Source organism: Mauremys reevesii, linkage group 7, assembly GCF_016161935.1.
Source record: "Mauremys reevesii isolate NIE-2019 linkage group 7, ASM1616193v1, whole genome shotgun sequence".
In the NCBI taxonomy this organism is placed as follows: domain Eukaryota; kingdom Metazoa; phylum Chordata; order Testudines; family Geoemydidae; genus Mauremys; species Mauremys reevesii.
The window spans coordinates 51,788,501-51,807,175 of NC_052629.1; the positions used below are offsets into that span (position 1 = coordinate 51,788,501).

The following is an 18,675-nucleotide window of genomic DNA, read 5'->3' on the forward strand; positions in this document are numbered from 1 at the left end:
GGAAGACAGGACACTGGCTAGATGGACCTCTAGTCTGACCCAGTATGGTCGTTCTTATGTGACAAACTGTAGAAATGGTCTCAAGGAAATAGGATGACATTCAATAAAGGAGGAATGCAAATTACTCCAATTAGAAAGAAATAATCAGTTGCACACATACAAAATGAGAAAAGACTGCCCAGGAAGGAGTAGTGCAGAAAGGGATCTGGGGGTCATAGTGGATCTCAAGCTAAATATGAGTCAACAGTGTAACACTGTTGCAAACATCATTCTGGGATGTATTAGCAAGCATGTTGTAAGCAAGACATGAGAAGTAATTCTTCCACTCAACTCTGATAAGGCCTCAACTGGAGTGCAGTTCTGGGTGCAACATTTCAGGAAAGATGTGGACAAATTGGAAAGAGTCCAAAGAAGAGCAATAAAAATGGTTAAAGATCTAGAAAATATGACCTCTGAGGGAAGATAGCAAAAATGGGGTTTGTTTAGTCTAGAGAAGAAGACGACAGAGGGGACATGATAATAGTTTTCAAGTACATAAAATGTTGTAACAAGGAGGAGGGAGAAAAATTGTTCTCCTTAACCTCTGAGGATAGGACAAAAAGCAATGGGCTTAAATTGCAAGAAGTGCAGTTTGGACATTAGGAAAAAAAACCACTTTCTGTCAGGGTGGTTAAGCACTGGAATAAATTGCCTAGGGAGGTTGTGGAATCTCCATCATTGGAGATTTTTAAGAGCAGGTTAGACAAACACCTCTCAGGGATGGTCTAGATAATACTTTTCACTCATGGCAGGAGTGCAGGGGACTGGACTAGATGACCTCTAGAGGTCCCTTCCAGTTCTACAATTTTATGATTCTTAAACATAAAAGCAGCTAGGAAGCAGTCAAATATTTGGCCTTCCAAAACTTAAAATGAACTGTCTTACAATACGGGCTTTGAAAAAGGAAGAGAGTCTCAATACCAGTAGAAAAAGAATAAAAAAAAAAGCTTAGATGAACAGGAGAGTAACAGCAACTTGCTTAAGAATCTTTTCTGCAACGTTTAGCATGCAGTATTTAAGCCACTGAACAAAGCAACCATATTTGATAAAGGAGTTTACAGGATATGTTGTACAAAACAAATACTTGCCCAAGTTATGCCCATTTATTAAAAAGTAAACACATTAACCTAGCAAACAAATTTAAACACTGAATTTAAAAAACAGGTGTTTAAAATTGAGTATTGCTGTTACCCCATTCTCAGAACACTTTTGAAAGAAAAACCTACAAACGGAATGATCATAGAAGCATCAGAGTGAAATTGAGCACTAGTCAGTTTCATTTTTATAAGGACTATAGTAGCCTGAACTTGGGCTGCCAGTGGAGAAAGAAAGTGGTGTGGAGAAGACAACAGACCAAAAGAGGAAATCAACACAAAACAAGTGGAGGAGGGGATTAAAAAAGAAAATCCCAGGTGGGAATGTGGATTCTACTACAAATCTAACCACTTAGTTCTGAATAAGATGGTCCCAACCCAGAGCACCCTCCTACGCCCCAAACTCCCCCTCCACAGCCCCACCCCAAAGCCCCACACACACACCCCACAATCCCCTCCTGCACCCTGAACTCATTTCTGGCCTCACCCTGGAGCCCGCACCCCTTCCTGCACCCCAGCCCAAATTTTGTGAACATTCATGGCTCATCATACAATTTCTATTCCCAGATGTGGCCCTCGGGCCAAAAAGTTTGCCCACCCCTGGCATAGGAAGTGCAGAGAAGGAGGCAATGAACCACTAGGCAGGACTGCATGAGCTCTGAGCGATAAGTGAGGATGTTAAAAATAACTGCCTAAGTTCTAAGTTCCCAGCTACCCAGCCATCGCCTCTCTTGGGTGGAAACCCACATCTCTCTCCATTCTGAGTGGGGTATTTCTAGTCTGAACAGTTCCCTACCTTCAGTGTTATTCCCAAAAGCAGGCCTGCTTTATTTCTCTCCTTAGAGACAGTACATAGTGTAATTACCCAGTCATAAGTTACCAGACATTTCTTTCTTAGCAAGCATATTTTATTCTTAAAAGGAAAAGCAATACAAAAAAAAACTCTTTAAAATTATAAGAATCTACATGCACGCTAACAAGCTTACCAGAGATCACCCCAACTACAAAATGCCACTCTGGCACAAGCAGACCTCCAACCCCTATCCACACATTTTCATGTGGTTGCAATTCATCACACCCTTTGCTCTGAACAAGGACAAGCATGAGTAAGAGTCATTCATTTATCCAGTTTCGCTTTTTGAAGAAACCATGAAAGGTAAATAGCCAGACAATGTGTCTCTGCTCAAAGTGCAGCTTCAAAAAGAATGGACCTGAGATGGGTCATTTGTATTTTCCTCACCCCTCAACTATTTCCTAAGAAATCTACTTCACATTCATTATCCCAAAGAGTTCCTAATATGCATTTATCCTGCCTTCCTCTTAGGTCATGTCTACATGAGACACTTTAAAGAAGCACAGCTGTGCCACTATAGCAGCTGTGCCTCCACAGTATAGCCACTCTGTCAGCAGGAGAGAGAGCTCTCCTGCTGACAAAATAAATCCACCCCCAACAAGGAGTGGAAACTTTGTCAGCAGAAGAGCATCTCCTACCAGCAAAACTTTCTCCAGACCGGCACTTTTCCTCGGTAAAACTTGTGTCTGTCAGGAGTGTTTTTTCACACTCTGACTGACAAAAAGAAGTTTTACTGATGCAAGCACAGTGTCAACATAACCTTAAATAAGTTGGTACAATCCCACAATATATCACAAACATTTTCATTTTCAATACTATTAATTTCCTCAATACTTAAATCTTATTGAATCAAGTTTAATTCCATAAGTAGCGCCCTACCAATTGCACAGCTGTGAAAAATGAGTCATGGACCGTGAAATAAACCCTTCCCTGTGATATCTGATGTCCCCTTGTTTCTAAGAATGCCCCAGCCAAGAGGTCTCCTAGCTCTGGCTGGGGAGGGACAAGACTTGTCCCCCTCCCCTCTCCAGAGCAGCTGTGCAGGGGATGGACTAGACCCACCTCTGGGTGCCTCCCGCTGCTGCAGGACACTCTAGGAGTGGGCAGCAGCCCCAGAGGTTCCTGCAACTGGAGGAGGCTTGTGGATGTGGGTCCAAACTCCCCTTGTTCCTACGAGCATAGGGGGCTCCTAGCTCTGGCTAGAGAGGGTCAGGACTTATCCATCTCCTGCAAAGCTGCTATTGCAGGGAATGAGGTTGGAGATCAGACCCACCTCCATGAACCTCCTGCAGCTGCAGGAAGCTCTGAAGGCAGCACAGAAGTGCAGAAGTGAGAGTGGCAATCCCATAACCCCCTGTGATAAATGAAGGGGGTGGGGGAAGCTCCCTTTGATGGACACCCAACCAGCCAGTTGGCTCTAAAGTCCCTCTTGGTGGCTGTTCTCTACTCGCTTTACCTGTAAAGGGCTCACAAAGTTCCCCAGGTAAAAGGAAAGGAGTGGGCACCTGACCCAAAGAGCCAATGGGAGGGCTAGAACTTTTTAAAATAGGGTGGGGGGGGGGAAAACCTTCCCTTTGTGTTGTGGTTCTCCAGGAAAGAGCAAAGACACAGAGCAGTCAAGCTGTAAGCAGCTTTAAAACCGGGGCGGGGGAGAGAACCAACATCAATCATACCTCAACCCTACTTATCTGAAACTCCAAATGTGTAAGTAGATCAGAAATGTTTACAAAGACACTATTAGGGTTATTTCTGGTTATTTCTTATGGCTAATGGACTCCTCTGTGCTAACCCCAGATGCTTTTGTTTTGCTTGTAACCTTTAAGCTGAACCTCAAGAGCTATCTTGATGCTTAATTTTTGTAACTGTTTCTTCTAAGATCTAGCAAAAAGCCTAAGCTCCAAATATATTTCCTTTTTGTTTTTAATAAGTTTTACCTTTTTTAAAGAACAGGATTGGATTTGTGTCCCCCTAAGAGGTTTGTGCATATATTGTTTAATTAGCTGGTGGCAACAGCTAATTTCCTTTGTTTTCTTTCTCAGCTCTTCCCCAAAGGAGGGTGAAAGGGCTTGAGGATACCCCACAGGAAGGAATTCCCAAGTGCTCCTTCCTGGGTTCAAGGGGTTGGTTTTTTCTGCATTTGGGTGATGGCAGCGTTTACCAAGCCAAGGTCAGAGAAAAGCTGTAACCTTTGGAATGTAATACAAGCCTGGAGTGGCAAGTATTAATTTTTAAAATCCTTGCGGGCCCCCCAACCTCTGCACTCGAGGTACCAGACTGGGAATTCAGCCTTGACACTGCCCTACAACAGGTTTGCAAACAACCCTCTCCCAAATCCCCTTTTGGGTCAGGACCCCTGCAGTTACAACACCATGAAATTTCAGATTTAAGCCTCTGAAAATGTGAAAATTACCAATTTTCAAATCCTATGACCATAATGGACTGGTGAATTTGGTAAGATATTCCTTATGTATAAGGTCCTTAAATTCCTTAAAGTTTGCTCAGAAAATTGTCATAGCTGTCACTCTTATTATAAAAGAATCTCTTCAACCACTAGTGAAAGGCAGCCATCACTAGCGTGAAACTCAAAGTTACCAAACAACATCACACAACAATTTAAGGCAGAAAGTAATACTTCATTTGTTTCAACGCCTAGGAATATTTAAGAAAGGTATAATTTAGTTACCCAAATTGGAATTTACCCAATATACACATACGAAAAAATACTCCCCATCCTCTTGTGCAATGTGCTACAAAATCTTTAAGGACGATGAATGATCAGAATCTCATTTTTATCTCATCTGAAAATCTAATGTATTTCAACATATAAGAGGACATATTAATGAGCTTCATTTACAACCTTTAATAAAAATGGTCATTTCAAGATTTTTGAAAACAGGTGCCAAAAGATTTTGCAAGAATGCCAAATGTAAAAAGTTATTAATACTCTGCATGCATGTACATTTTATGGGCAATACCTATGTTGGATCTGTGCCCTACAGAAGGTGGTGATTAACTGTTATTCTATAAAGTATGTCAGGAACCCAGATAAGAACTGCTCCGTGGGATTTTATCTGATTCCAGTATAGGTTTACCTTTTGACTATCACTGAGCAGCTGTTTTTTTCTTAGTACAGATTAGTGTTTTATATCAGGTCACTTAAACTAAATCCCTACTTATAGCTTCCCCCCCAGCTAATTTTCTCCAGCGTAAGTATATTTTGACAAACTTATACCTATTACATAATAGCAACTTTTGCCTATGAGTCTTCTCTTACAATCCCTCTATTATATTTCAGCGTACTCAACTCCTAATGAACATTCCTCAAGCAGAATTAAGTCATCCCATCTTTACATCAATCGATCATAACAAGGGGATTTAACATATTAGTTGCCCTCAAAAACCTTCTAATTTGAAGGTCACTAAAGTCATAACTCAAGTAAAAAATGAGTTACATTGCAACAAATTTGTGAGCAGACAACTTTAAAGCAAGCAAAATCTAGTGTGTTAGCTCAATCAAGTCAAATATGTTTGAAGTACTCAATATTCATTAAGAAAGAGTAACATCTGAAGCCATGTTAGCTAACTGTTTTAGATTAGACATTATAACATGGTTTCAAATATGTTAGCCTGCATTTTAGGTCATCTAGACTAAAATTTAAAGATGTTACCATGTGCAAGCATCACATTACACTTTTAAATCCTAGTCTAGCCAAACCTTAAAAAGCATTAAGAGGGATTTCTAATTATTGCTCTAACACCTAACATGATTGAAAAACACCTTATTGCATATTAAGATGAGGTCTCAAGTGTGATCATAGATTAGTCACCAGCAGTAAAGCAAGTTTCTTTGCTTTAGTGTCCCAAGATGAATAAAATGAACTCTCTGGGTTTGAAAAAGTAGCCTTACATTTCAAGATTTACTTAATTAGTAATCAGTGCAACAAGAAAGTCTCTGAAGAAGTTATATTTACACTAGCTGCCGGCACGCTCACCTGCCCACTGGCTCAATGGTCTGGTTGATGTTTTCATAGTGCACTCTCTGCTTTGGATAAACGTCGATACAAACATAATGGCTGCTCAACTATCTCAGTTTCATTTGCAGTAACTGGGCAAAATAAACACTACCCCGAAAAATCAAACTGCTTCTACTGTCTTGGTTTCCTACAACTTATTTAATATCCCCATGATAAGATATTGTGTGAAGGAGCATACTCTATTGACTTAGATTTCTAAAAATACAAAATGTTGAAGGGGGTTAGCTCATTTACATAATTAATAATGGATGTGACTGGGCTTGCACTGTTTGTTGTAATTAAGTAAACAGCCAAAGTTAACAGCCAATAAAACAAGATAAATTTAGAATTTTCAGTTTATCCACAGCTCATGTTTTCAACATTAGTCTAACAAGTGGATTTTTCCCTACAGTAATAAACTTGTATTGTAAGTCCAAACTTTAATTTATTTTCTATCTATCCATTAATACTACAGCCTTACTTGCAAACTCCTGCTATGCTCATCTTAAGCCATTAAATACCATTTTGGTCTACTGCACAGCAAACAGACTGAGGTCCACTTATTTTTCTGGTCAGTTAGCTACATACCAAGACTTTTTTTTTATTATTATTATTAAACAGAAATTTAATGTGATATTCCAAGTGAAGACAATATAGCAAGGCTGCAAGGTGTCATCTTGACAGGCTTTGGTCTAGTATGGCCCACTACATTTTAAGAACCACCATTGTCCAAAACTTGAACAGGTAAAAAGAAAGTTACAGTTTTAGTAGTTTTGATATCAGCTATTTACACCAAAACTCTAAAGTAAATGGAAATGAGATCAAAGATCATTTTAAAAGCCTTTTAAAAGTGAATATAGTGCTTATCAACAGCACTCCAAAGAATTAAGTGTATTCGTCAAAAAAAAAAAAAAAAAAAAAAGCATAGGCAAGAACAGTACCTCTATGCTGCCTCAACACTGAATTGAAAACTGTTAGAAGTCAGAGGAAAGAACTTCAATCTACATGTCTCTAATTATTTGACTTGCATTGAAACTAATGTGTCAGTTATGAAGGTTTTTGTGATGTATACATCTGTGCAGAAGGAAATTCAGAGCACTCACTCATTTCACACAAGTCAATAGCCAGGACAGATGTTAATCTTATCACTCACTACCTGTCTACACTAGATTTGAACCAGCTATATAAAAACAGACTATCACCAATCCATTGCATTACTGGGTCTTCATAATATCACATATGCAAGAAACCATGTAACCACTGACCGTACTTGAGGGTAGGGGATATGTGGAAGTATACATGCATAGTGAAGGAAGAATGAACCTCACTGCTTACAACGTTAGTCTTTGTAGACTAACGCAGGCAGCAGGTTGTCCACCACTGTTTTACAGAGTGGTGGCTGGTCCCTTAACCAAATTATTACTGTAAAGCCAGGAGTCTGCTTTTTTCATTTACACTTGATAAATAAAATATACTATGCGTCTCTGTATCCACAGTTAATCTTGCATATCGAGTGCAAAAACTATTTGGTCCTATGTTTGATTACAACATTTAACCAAACCTGAGGCAAAGCAGCAATTTAAAAAACAGTTGTTGTACACAGATTACTAAAAATCACAGTATGCTTAACTGTTTAAACAATACTATTAGACTGTTTAAATATAAATTTACCTGTTAAGAGTTTAGCTCTGCTGCCCCCATCCTCTACATTTCTGTTTGTGCTCTCTTCTTTTAAACCATGAACAATATTGTCAAAAGATATGCTCTTGCTGGACACAATGTTGTCTCCGCTGATTGGCTGATTAATTCTGCTATTAGCTTCAAGTAGAGAAATGAAGTCCTCAGACTGAGCAGCTTCAATGGGTTCCAGCTGAGAGCAGCTTTTAGCCTGCGACACATTCTTTGAAGACACTGGCAGAGATTCTTCATCACTATCAAATCCAAATGGATCTTCTGTTACCTCCTCTTCGATTTTGGGTTTTTTAGGAATTTCTGAAATATCTGGTTTGACATTGGGCCTCTTCTGTCCTAATTTGGCCATAAATGTGGTTTCTCCCCATTTTGTGCTAAGGGTGGTCCGTTTGTTAGAAAAAACTTCATCAAACTTTGAGTTGCCATTTCCCCCTTTCCTGCTGTATGTCTTTCCAAATCTGGATGTCATTTTGACAGCTGTTTCATATTCTCTGTGGGAAGAGAAGGAATTAGATAAACTAGTTTCTGTATAGTGTTACTTTTTAGTGCAAGCGATTATTTTCCCACTCTTTATTAGAGCACACTGGACACTTCAGTTTTAAGATAGACACAGCATTGCCTGTTTATTTTTGACTGGCATAATTCCCTTCATTTACACATGTATTTTTTAAAGTGAATTCTGCAACATGCGTCATGCCTATCAATTTAAAACAGTCACTTACTTGTCCCCATTTATTTAGTAGAAATTCACCACCCTAAGTCTGTAAAAACGTTATCTGCTATGAATAAATATTTGGATTGTTCTATTCTCATGTCATACTCCTACATAATACCTTTATTTCCAGGGTTTAAGGTGATTATTTTTATTAAAATTAGAAAGGCTTTGTGTATTTTGTTTAACTTTAGACCATTTTCATTCAACATTTGTATGTGCAACTCATATTAGAGTAGTTAGACTCTATAATCCAGTCTGGTTTTTAAAAGGTCTTTTTTTGTCGTAAAAGAAAAGTGTTAAAATATTTCACAATTCTGTAGTTGCCTCAAATCTCATGTCATCGTAAACAGCAATGATGACTTCACTCTTCTATGCTCTTTTCACAAGGGTGAGGTAAGGTTTAGTTAGTAATATTGCTGTGATGTGTTTTGCCCCATCTGTGCATGCAAGGACAAATAGTGTTATTAACTGGAAAAAGACCACTGTCATAATCCTCAAATGTATTAAGTACAGCTTGTAAATAAGCTTTTGCACGATTCATAGCCCGGAATAAAGTATACAGTTCTAGCTAAATCCATTTCTAATACTGTTCAGGATACCCAGTGCAACAATAGCCAACCCTCAGTCTTCAACAGAAAGTTTAATTTTGATCAGATGCTTAACACAATATTAACATTAACAAGGGGGAAGGAATAAAAGCCAGAATAAGGAAAAAACATTTTGAAGAATGTTTAGGTAAATAAGATGTATTCAAGTGACAATGGCCTGACAAAATTCACCCTAGAGTACTTACACAGCTAGCTGAAGCAATCTCAGAACCATTAATGATTGTCTTTGACAACTCATGGAGGTCCCAGACAATTTAAGAAGGGCAGAGTACCTATCTTTAAAAAGGAGGAGAAGGATGATCCAGGGAATTATAGACAAGTCAGCCTAACTTCCAAACCTGCAAAGATACTGGAACAAGTTATTAAACAACCAATTTGTAAGCACCTCAAGGATAATAGGGTTATAGGTAATAGCCAATACAAATTTGTCAAGACAAAAATCATGCCAAACCAAACTAATTTCCTTCCTTGAAGGGTTACTGGCCTGGTGAATAGGAGAGAAGTAGCAGACATGATATACTTGGATTTTAGTAAGGCTTCTGCCATAGTCCCACAGGACATTCTCATATGCAAACTAGGGAAATGTGGACTTGATAAAATTACTGTAAGGTGGGTGCACAACAGATTGAAGGCCCATAGTCCTGCAGTAGTTATCAACAGTTAGGTGTCACACAGAAGATGTACCTAGTGGGGTCGCTCAGGGGTCTGACCTGGATTCTGATATTCATATTTTCAATAATTACTTGAATAATGGCATGCTCAGAGCATATGCTTATAAAATCTGAGGATGACACCAAGTTGGGAGAGGTGACAAGCATTCTGGAGGACAGGATCAGAAGTCAAAATAACCTTGACAAATTGGAGAACTGCTCTGAATTCAACAAGATGAAATCAGTAAATTCCATACAGTGCAGAGTAATCCCATAGGAAGGAAAAATCAAATGCAGAAATACAAAATAGGGAATAACTGGCCAGACGATAGTTCTAAAAAGAATCCGTTGGTTATACTGGATCATAAACTGAACATAAGCCTACAATGTGATGCAGTTGCAAGAAAGACTAATATTCTGGGGTGTATTAATAGGAACGTAAGACACAGAAGGTAACTGTCCCACTTGGCACTGGTGAGGCCATCTAACCATAAAGGATAATTAAGTCTGGAACAGGTTACCAGGAGAGGTTTTGGAATCCCATCACTGGACATTTTTAAGAACAGGTTGGACAAACACCTATGAGGGATGGTCTAGGTATAGTTGGCCCTGCCTCACCACAGGAAAATGAACTAGCTGACCTCTCAAGGTCCCTTCAAACCTAAATGTTCTTGTTGTTATAGAAATGTAAGAATAGTTGAAACAGCTCTGTTCATTGGCCATTGTGGATGTGGCTAAGTTTAAAAAACTACCATAGGTTAAATGGAAACATGTTTGAACAATTCTTTACATCTGTTTCACTGCTGCCCTTATTTTAATTTGAAGAGGAAGACGGGTTAAAAAAAGCAAAAAACCTTGTCTATATTTTAGATTATTAAAAATGTCAAACATTTATTTTCCCTATATAATCTATTTACTTTTAGATTTCCTCAGCCTGGGCACTGATAATGGATCAAGTTACATTTTGTTACAGTAAATTTCAAGTAAAGTCCATCTTCAGGTCTGCAAACAGATATGGAGTGGCAAATGCTATGGGGGATAGGACGAGACGTCTCGCTAACTTTTTAAAAAACTTATGGAAAATTTCCACTGATCTTAGGTAAAAATCTGGTCCTATAAATCCTAAATTGGGGTACAAAGTTGCCTTGAGAAGAATTTTCCTTTCTTAATAGTTTCAATGTATGGTAAAGGATTTCAAATTTGTAAGCTACCATTTATGCATACCCATATTATGGCCAGAAAAATTAATAAGTAACTTTGTGTGTGTCCTGTACCTGCAAAAATTCTACTCACCTTACTATTATTTTCTTATGAATAGCTGCATCATTTTGCTTTCTCTTAAAATTTTTCTTTTCATTTTGGTCTAAATAATTTCTCAACTTGAAATATTTGAATAAACTTGGCCACAAGACCAGACTGTCTTCCAGCCACATTGTTCTGACAGTCATCTCTAGTAAGCATCTTATTTATATTAATCGCCCTTTTCCTTACTATGGCAAGTGAAACTTGGCCCCGTCAACAAAAAAAATTTTCAGTTTTTTGTCCTGGGCATAAGACGACTAGAAATACACCATGCTAAGATTTAAGAAGTTTACACTGTTAATGTCACATCTTACAATAACATCCTCTTGAGAATTCCATCTTTACAGTAGTTAATACAGAGGATGATGACAGGATTTACAGATGTTACTCCTGAATTCTGCCCATCTTTCATTTCTGCTATTTTGCAGGATTAATTTGAAACTGACACCTCTGGCTACTGGTAGAATTAGCATGCTCTGTGATTCTCCCTCCCCCTTCACACCCAACTAGAATCTCCTGGCTGTTGAGCAGTGGCTACTCTCTAAATCTCATTTTTGTTTCTCCTACGTAAATAGTTCAATTTTCCTTTCAAGGAGTGGAGTGAACCTGAGGTGATCCTTATTTCTCCACATGTTTTAAAACAACAGAGCAAAGCTTACCAAAATGATTAGTTTTACTACCTTGCTGCTCAGGAACGAGTAACAGCAGAGGCACCTGTTCTGTGTATGGTTTCAGAGTAGCAGCCGTGTTAGTCTGCATCCGATGAAGTGGGCTGTAGCCCATAAAAGCTTATGCTCAAATAAATTTGTTAGTCTCTCAGGTGCCACAAGTACTCCTGTTCTTTGATCTGTGTCTGAAGACTCAAAGAGACAGTACAGGAACTGTTCATATTTGAAATGCCATCTTTACTACAACAAGGGTTAGAAACAAAATATTGCACTGAATTTTGCAGCAATTGATAACCTACACAGCTCCTAAACTCAGGAATTATAATTTTTTTTAATTCACCAACACGTGAGTTTTGTCAAACCTTGATTCAAAGACTTAGAGCACTTCACATTTTCAGCACTCTGCAAAAATATTGGCAAATCTAAATAATCAAAAAAACTGCTTAAAAAAACCAACAAGTTACCAAACGTCATTTAATTGCAGGCTATAAAGCCCTATCATATGGACTAACCTCCTTATATTTATAATACAATATACTGATATTTTTACAGAGGCTAAATTGTCTTATTAAGTTTTTATTAGAATTTTTGGATAAGACCATACAAGAATACAGAAATTAAAAATCTGCTGTGCTCCTTGATTATTTAAATATGAATAAGTAAACAGATGAACATCAAGTGAATATTACTACATGATCAATTTATGACCCATCTTTAAGGTTCATAATCAGATTAAAAATACTTTAAATGCATTACAGAATATTTAAAAACTAATTTAACTTTAACTTATTAATGCTGATTCTTTTTGCTTTTCCACTCAGCTTCAACAATATATTTTTAGTTTCACTTTCTGGTTTCTATGCCTTAGCACTTTCTGGCTCTCCTACTCTAGCACAATGGTGCAATGTCTGGGCACCAAACAATGCAGGCAATATAAACAAACTGTTTACTGCTATCTGTTCATTGAAACCCATTTTAGGAACCTTATTCCTCGTCATTTTAAATACTATTTTCTGAAAAGCTAACTAAGCCCTAGTCAGACCTGACTGACTATCAGTTTTAAAGGGGGAAAGCCCACTTCTCTTTACTTTTTACCCATCATTTCCCTTCCAAAATCAAAAGGAAGAAAAATAGTTTAAACACAAGACATACAAAGCTGATGAAATCCCAGGGGAGACACCATCGTCCAGTACCTCCATATAGACTCAATTTGTGATGCGGTGTCCCTCCCCTCCCTGCCCTCGCACTTCAGGCCCCTCCACCTCCATGCAGTAAGAACCGAACTAGCTGCCCAGAGTGTTTAGTGACGAAGGAGGCTCCCACCCAGCGAACAGGAAGCAGCAGGCTCCGCACCCAACCCGGATTAAGCGCCACCTGCTCCTCTGCACACCAGACAGCAGCGCCTGAAGCCAGCCTCCGCGCTACTGGGGGAGGTGGGGAAAGTTCCCTCAACTCCCCTTCCCCCCTCCCCGCAAACTTCCGGGCCCGGCTCGCAGGGAGCTGCGTTGAGGGAAAGTTGCCCCCCCCCCGGACTTCCTAGGCCGCTGGAATTTTCCACCCTCCCCCACCCCCAAGGGGCAGCCCCCGCCCGCCCCAGCGAACAGGAGACACGGGGTGGGGGGCAGCCCCGGTGGCAGGAGCAACGGGGCCTTCTCGCAGGACTGGAGGCCTCACAGGCCTAGGGAGCCGGGCAGCCGCCCCGGTCTCTCCCTGCCGCTCGGTACCTACCTCAGTCTCACCCAGGGAGGAAGGAGGCGGCGGGGGACCCCTCTCCTGCTCTCGGCACTTCCCGAACTCGCCCCCGAGAACGCGGCTACCTGGGCTTCCTCGGCCCCGAGTCTCCGCCCGCGGACACGCTCGCCAACGCGACTCCTCCGCGTCCCTCCCCCCCGCGGAGCCTCCCTCGCCGGGGTGGGGGGTGCGCGCTGGCGCTAGGAGCCCCGGCGCCGCCTCCTCCGGCGCCGCTTTCTCCGCACCAGGATTATCGCTGCTCTTTGAACAGGGCCCTGGACCATCTCTCCGCCATTTGCCCCCCGCTCCTTCCGTCACTGCGCTTCCCACACTCGGCCGCCTCCCCGCAGCCAATCGCACCCCGCCTTACTCAACCGACCCGCACGCCGCCGCGCATGCGTCCCGAAAGGGCGCTGGGACGCTACTGCGCACGCGCGTCCGGAGCATGCTGGGACCTGTAGTTTTATAGATTGCTGGGTGAGTTGGGGGACTCTCCGTCCACCCCCCACCAGTCTCCAGTGCCTTTTTCTCTTGTCGCGGGGAGAGCTGGAGGAGTGTGCAATGCTCCTATCAGTGCTGCCCGAGTCCGTCTGTGCGCATGCTGCCGCTCTGGGCATTGCATCAAGCAATAAAGGGGAGAGCGGGAGGGCGGTGTGACGCGGCAGGGCTGCTTGATGGTTGGTGACATTGCAGTATGCAAGTGTTTTGTTTGCTTGCTTGGTTGGTTTCTGGAGAGGTGGGCAACGTTTTAGTGAGACGCTGTCTGTGATTTATCCAGTCTCAAGGTGCAATGCGGTAGATACTAATCTCTAGATTGCCTGCCCATGGCAGTTATGTGGTATTCAGGATTGCAATACAAAGTTCTCAACCCTCTGGGTTGAATAACTGAAACTCATGTTCCTTCCTTCACTGAAGGCCTTTGAGTGGTTTGGAGCATCCTACTAGTGCTTCTTCTGGATCCTGCTCAAGTTTGTGAGACTGCACTAAAACAATTCAAAGCAACAAGTTCCAGTGTGCAGCTCTTCTCCACTGCCTTAGGGATTTAGACATGTTAAAAATCGTGTTTGGACTATGGGCAGGGGCAGCTCCAGGCACCAGCGCAGCAAGCGCGTGCCTGGGGCGACAAGCCGCGTGGGGTGGCCGGCCGGTGGCTCTGAGTCAGGCAGCCTTCAACAGCGTTGCTGTGGGAGGTCCCCTGGTCCTGCGGTTTCGGCAGCAATTCGGCGGCGAGTACGCTGAAGGCGAGGGACTGGCAGACCACCCACAGAGCCACCGCCTAATCCGCGTGACTGGCGGACCTCCTGCAGAAACGCTGCTGAAGGCTGCCTGACTGCCGTGCTGGGTGTGGCAAAAAACATAGAGCCACCCCTGACTACGGGTAAGTAATAATACATGCCTCTTAGATGGCCCTTTTCATCAGTAGATTTGAGAATGCTTTACAAAGGAGGTAAGTACTATCCCCATTTTACCCATGAAGAAACTGAGGCACGGGGAGGTGAAGTGACTTATCCAAGATTACCCGGCAGACCAGTGGCACAGCTGGGAATAGAGTCTCAGGCCAGTGATCTACCCAGTAGGCCAATGGTTCTCAACCAGGGGTACATGTAGGATTGCCAAGCGTCCCATTTTCAACTGGAACACCAGGTCGAAAAGGGACCTTGGTGGCTCCTGTCGGCACTGCCAACCAGGCTGTAAAAAGTCCTGTTGGGAGCCTGGGGCTAAGGCAGGCTCCCTGCCTGCCCTAGCTCTGCGCAGCTCCTGGAAGCAGCTGCCAGTTCCCTGCAGCCCCATGATGCACAGGTGGCCAGGGAGGCTCCGCAGCTCCCATTGGCCAGAAACTGTGACGAATGGGAACTGCAGGGGCAGCACCTGCAGGTGCAAAAGGAGCGCACGGATCCTCCCTGGCCACCCGTGCAGGGACCTGGTGGCCAATTCCTGGAAGCCGCAGTCAGCGCTGCTGGGACTCCGCACCCACTCCTGCACCCAAACTTCCTCCTGGAGCCCACACACATATACCCCCCCCCAACCCCAAATCTCTCATCCCCAGCCCCATCCCAGAGCCCACACCCCCAGCTGGAGCCCTCACTGCACCCCTGCCCAGAGTCCTCTCTCACACCCAAATTCCTTCCCGGAGCTCATCCCCCAAACACCCTTCCCCCTCCTGCACCCCAAACCCCTCATCCCCAACCCCACCCCAGAGCCTGCGCCCCCAGCTGGAGCCCTCACCTCCTCCCGCACCCCAACCCTCTTCCTCAGCCCAGAGCCCTCTCCTGTAACCTAAACCACTCATTTCTGGCCCCACCCAGAGCTAGGGTGACAAGATGTCCTGATTTTATAGGGACAGTTGATATTTGGGTGCTTTATCTTATATAGGCACCTCTTACCACCCATCCCTATCCCGATTTTTCACACTTGCTATCTGGTCACCCTACCCAGAGCCCATGTCCCCCTGCACCCCAACCCCCTTCCCCAGCCCGGAGCCCTCTCCCACACTCCAAACCTCTCATCTCTGGCCCCACCCCAGAGCCCGCACCCCCAGCTAGAGCCCTCACCCCCCTCCCACACCCTAACCCCCTTCCCAGCCTGATGAAAGTGAGTGAGGGTGGGGAAGAGCAAGCGACGGAGGGAGTGGGGATGGAGCAAGCGGAAGCGGAGCCTTGGGAAGGGGCAAGGGTGTTCGGTTTTGTGCGATTAGAAAGTTGGCAACCCTAGGTACGTGTACCCCTGGGGGTACACAGAGGTCTTCAAGGGGGCACATCAACTCATCTAGATATTTGCCTACTTTTAGAACAGGCTACATAAAAAGCACTAGAGAAGTCAGTACAAATTAAAATTTCATACAAACCAAATGAGAAAGCTAGCAATTTTTCGGTAATAGTGTGCTGTGACACTTTTCTATTTTTATGTCTGGTTTTTGAAAACAAGTAGTTTTTAAGTGAAACTTGGGGTATGTAAGACAAATCAGACTCCTGAAAGGGGTACAGTAGTTTGGAAAGGTTGAGAGCTGCTGCAATAGGCCACACTACCTCTTCCAAAGTTTGTGAAATGGCCTTAAACTTAGGTCATTAAAACTGAAAAAAGTAAAGTTAAGCACTGAAGTAACTTTCCACAGCATCTTGGCTTTAGTCAGTTTCCACTGTTTGCATAGGTCTTTCACACAGCAATAGGACAAAAAATCACTTTTAAAAATAGGAAATTGCAATTGCAAAATGAACAACTAGCAGGAGGACTCAGATGATGGCACTCCCAGGGCCGGCTCCAGGCACCAGCTAAAGACGCAGGTGCCTGGGGTGACCAGTACCCAGGGGCACCCCTCTGGCCGCTATTGGGGCGGCACGGGTCTTCGGCAGCAATTCGGCGGCGGGTCTCTCAGTCCCTCTTGGAGTGAAGGACCGGTTGCCGAATTGCCGCCAAAGAGTGGAGCAGCATGATTGCGCTGCCGCAGCTTTTTTTTAATTATTATTTTATTTTATTTTTTTTGCCGCTTGGGGTGGCAGAAAACCTGGAGCTGGCCCTGGGAACTTAGAAGTATCTGAACCTGACTTTAAATAATATTCTGAAGTCAACTATTTTTCAAGTTGATGGTGTCTCTTGAAGGCTGTAACAAATAGTGCAAACTTTAAGATTTTTGTTTGTCAATCTTTCTTCATTGCTCAGGCTGTTTTAGAAACAACTTAATGGCATCAATTAATAGAGCAGTTGAACCGCACATCTCTGTGCACTATGTTAAATGTATGTATGGTAGTATTTACAAGATGTGCAGCAACGTAAGATCATGTATTTGAGGCAAAGGGTTGGTTTCCCAGTCTAAGACTAAATTTAAATTCGGTTAATCTGGAGTTACAATTTAGAGTACATAACGGTCACTTAAAGGTAAATAATCTTACAATAATTTTATAGTTATCAAAAATTAGCATTAGAAACCCAGTATATTCAGAGTTAAAACTGAAGTTAAAAGAAACCCAATCTTTGAAAGTATGGAAATGCAGGGCTTGTCAACACTGCCACGTGGGGTCGATCTAAGATACGCAACTTCAGCTATGTGAATAGCATAGCCAAAGACAACGTAATTAGATCTACTTACCGTGGTGTCTTCATTGGTAAGTCGAGGGTTGATGCTCTCCCGTCGACTCCACTTGTGCTTTTCATTCTGATGGAGTACCGGAATCGATGGGAGAGCACTCAGTGGTCAATTTATTGCGTCTATACTAGATGTGATAAATTGACTCCCCCCGCTGGATCGATTGCTGCTCGCCGATCCGGTGGGTAGTGTAGACAAGCCTGCAGTTAAGGCACCCAAACAACCTTAACTCTATCTCCAGAGTGGTGACCTGAGAAAAAAATGAGACTGTCTTATCGATCCATAACAAATTCATGTAATTAATTAAAATATTGTAATGATTTACTCTTAATCATGCAGTGATTGCACAAACTCCAACTGCACGCACAACTACACACACAGTCCACAGAAGCAACACACTTTATAAAAAGTTCCCGTTAGAAAAAAAGCATGACAAAGGCCATCACTGCACATTCTTTGTCAAAACTCCCTGTGCCACTAATTCCACTAGTACCAGTAAAAACAGAGCAAAGGTATTGATGTATACGTATCTCTAAGGACTAGCTCATGATAGTAAAACACTGTAGAGCAAACGTCAGTGTGGTGACAACACATTCACTTACAAGTTGTCATATATGGACGTCTGCAGAGTGGTCTCAAAATGTAAGACTTCTGCTTTTATAACCAGCAGATTTCTAAAGTTTTTATGAGAAAAAGGACAAGAGAGGAAAAGAAAAGATGACAGTGGTATGATATTGAACTGCTACAGTGGGTTTTATAAATTTAAAATATCTACAGCCATAGCCTGTTAACTTGTGAACTTCTCAAACTCCTTAGAAAAAGTCTTCGAACCAAAACATTTTTTATAATATAGGTACCTGATCTTGCAAACCCTCAGCAGCTTGAATAAGAGTTTTCCAGATCAAGCTCTATCTATAAAGGAAATAAGGAAAGATTGGAGGCAGACAAACATTGAGTTTGGATTTAAAAATTGTCAGCAATGGAGAATCCATCACAACCCTGTATACATTGATTACTCTCATGGTTAAAAAAATTACACCTTATTTCCAGTCTGAGTTGTCTAGCTTGAGCTTCCAGCCATTGGATCATATTATACCTTTCTCAGCTAGATTGAAGATGCCATTATTAAATATTTTTGCCCCATGTAGATACTTGCAGACTGTAATCAAGTCACCCCATAACCTTTTTGTTAAGCCAAACAGATTGAGCTCTTTATCACTATAAGGCAT

The 18,675-nt window shown here is 42.3% G+C and overlaps 1 protein-coding gene across 2 annotated transcripts in view; it reads right to left on the reverse strand.

Annotated features, from left to right (window-relative positions):
• WAPL (WAPL cohesin release factor) overlaps positions 1–13,704 on the reverse strand; it is a 138,364-nt gene extending 124,660 nt beyond the window's left edge. The window contains exons 1-2 of one of the 2 annotated variants that reach the window (XR_005582780.1): positions 13,363–13,569; positions 7,671–8,182 (exon numbers count right to left, since the gene is read on the reverse strand). Coding sequence is in view for 1 of the 2 variants with exons in the window: in XM_039481314.1 (XP_039337248.1) it covers positions 7,671–8,160 (490 nt within the window). In the remaining variant the exon portion in view is untranslated. Of the gene's footprint in view, positions 1–7,670; positions 8,183–13,362 lie in introns of both variants that reach the window. The other variant, XM_039481314.1, reaches the window with a different exon arrangement.
• Between the last annotated feature and the right edge of the window lie 4,971 nt (positions 13,705–18,675).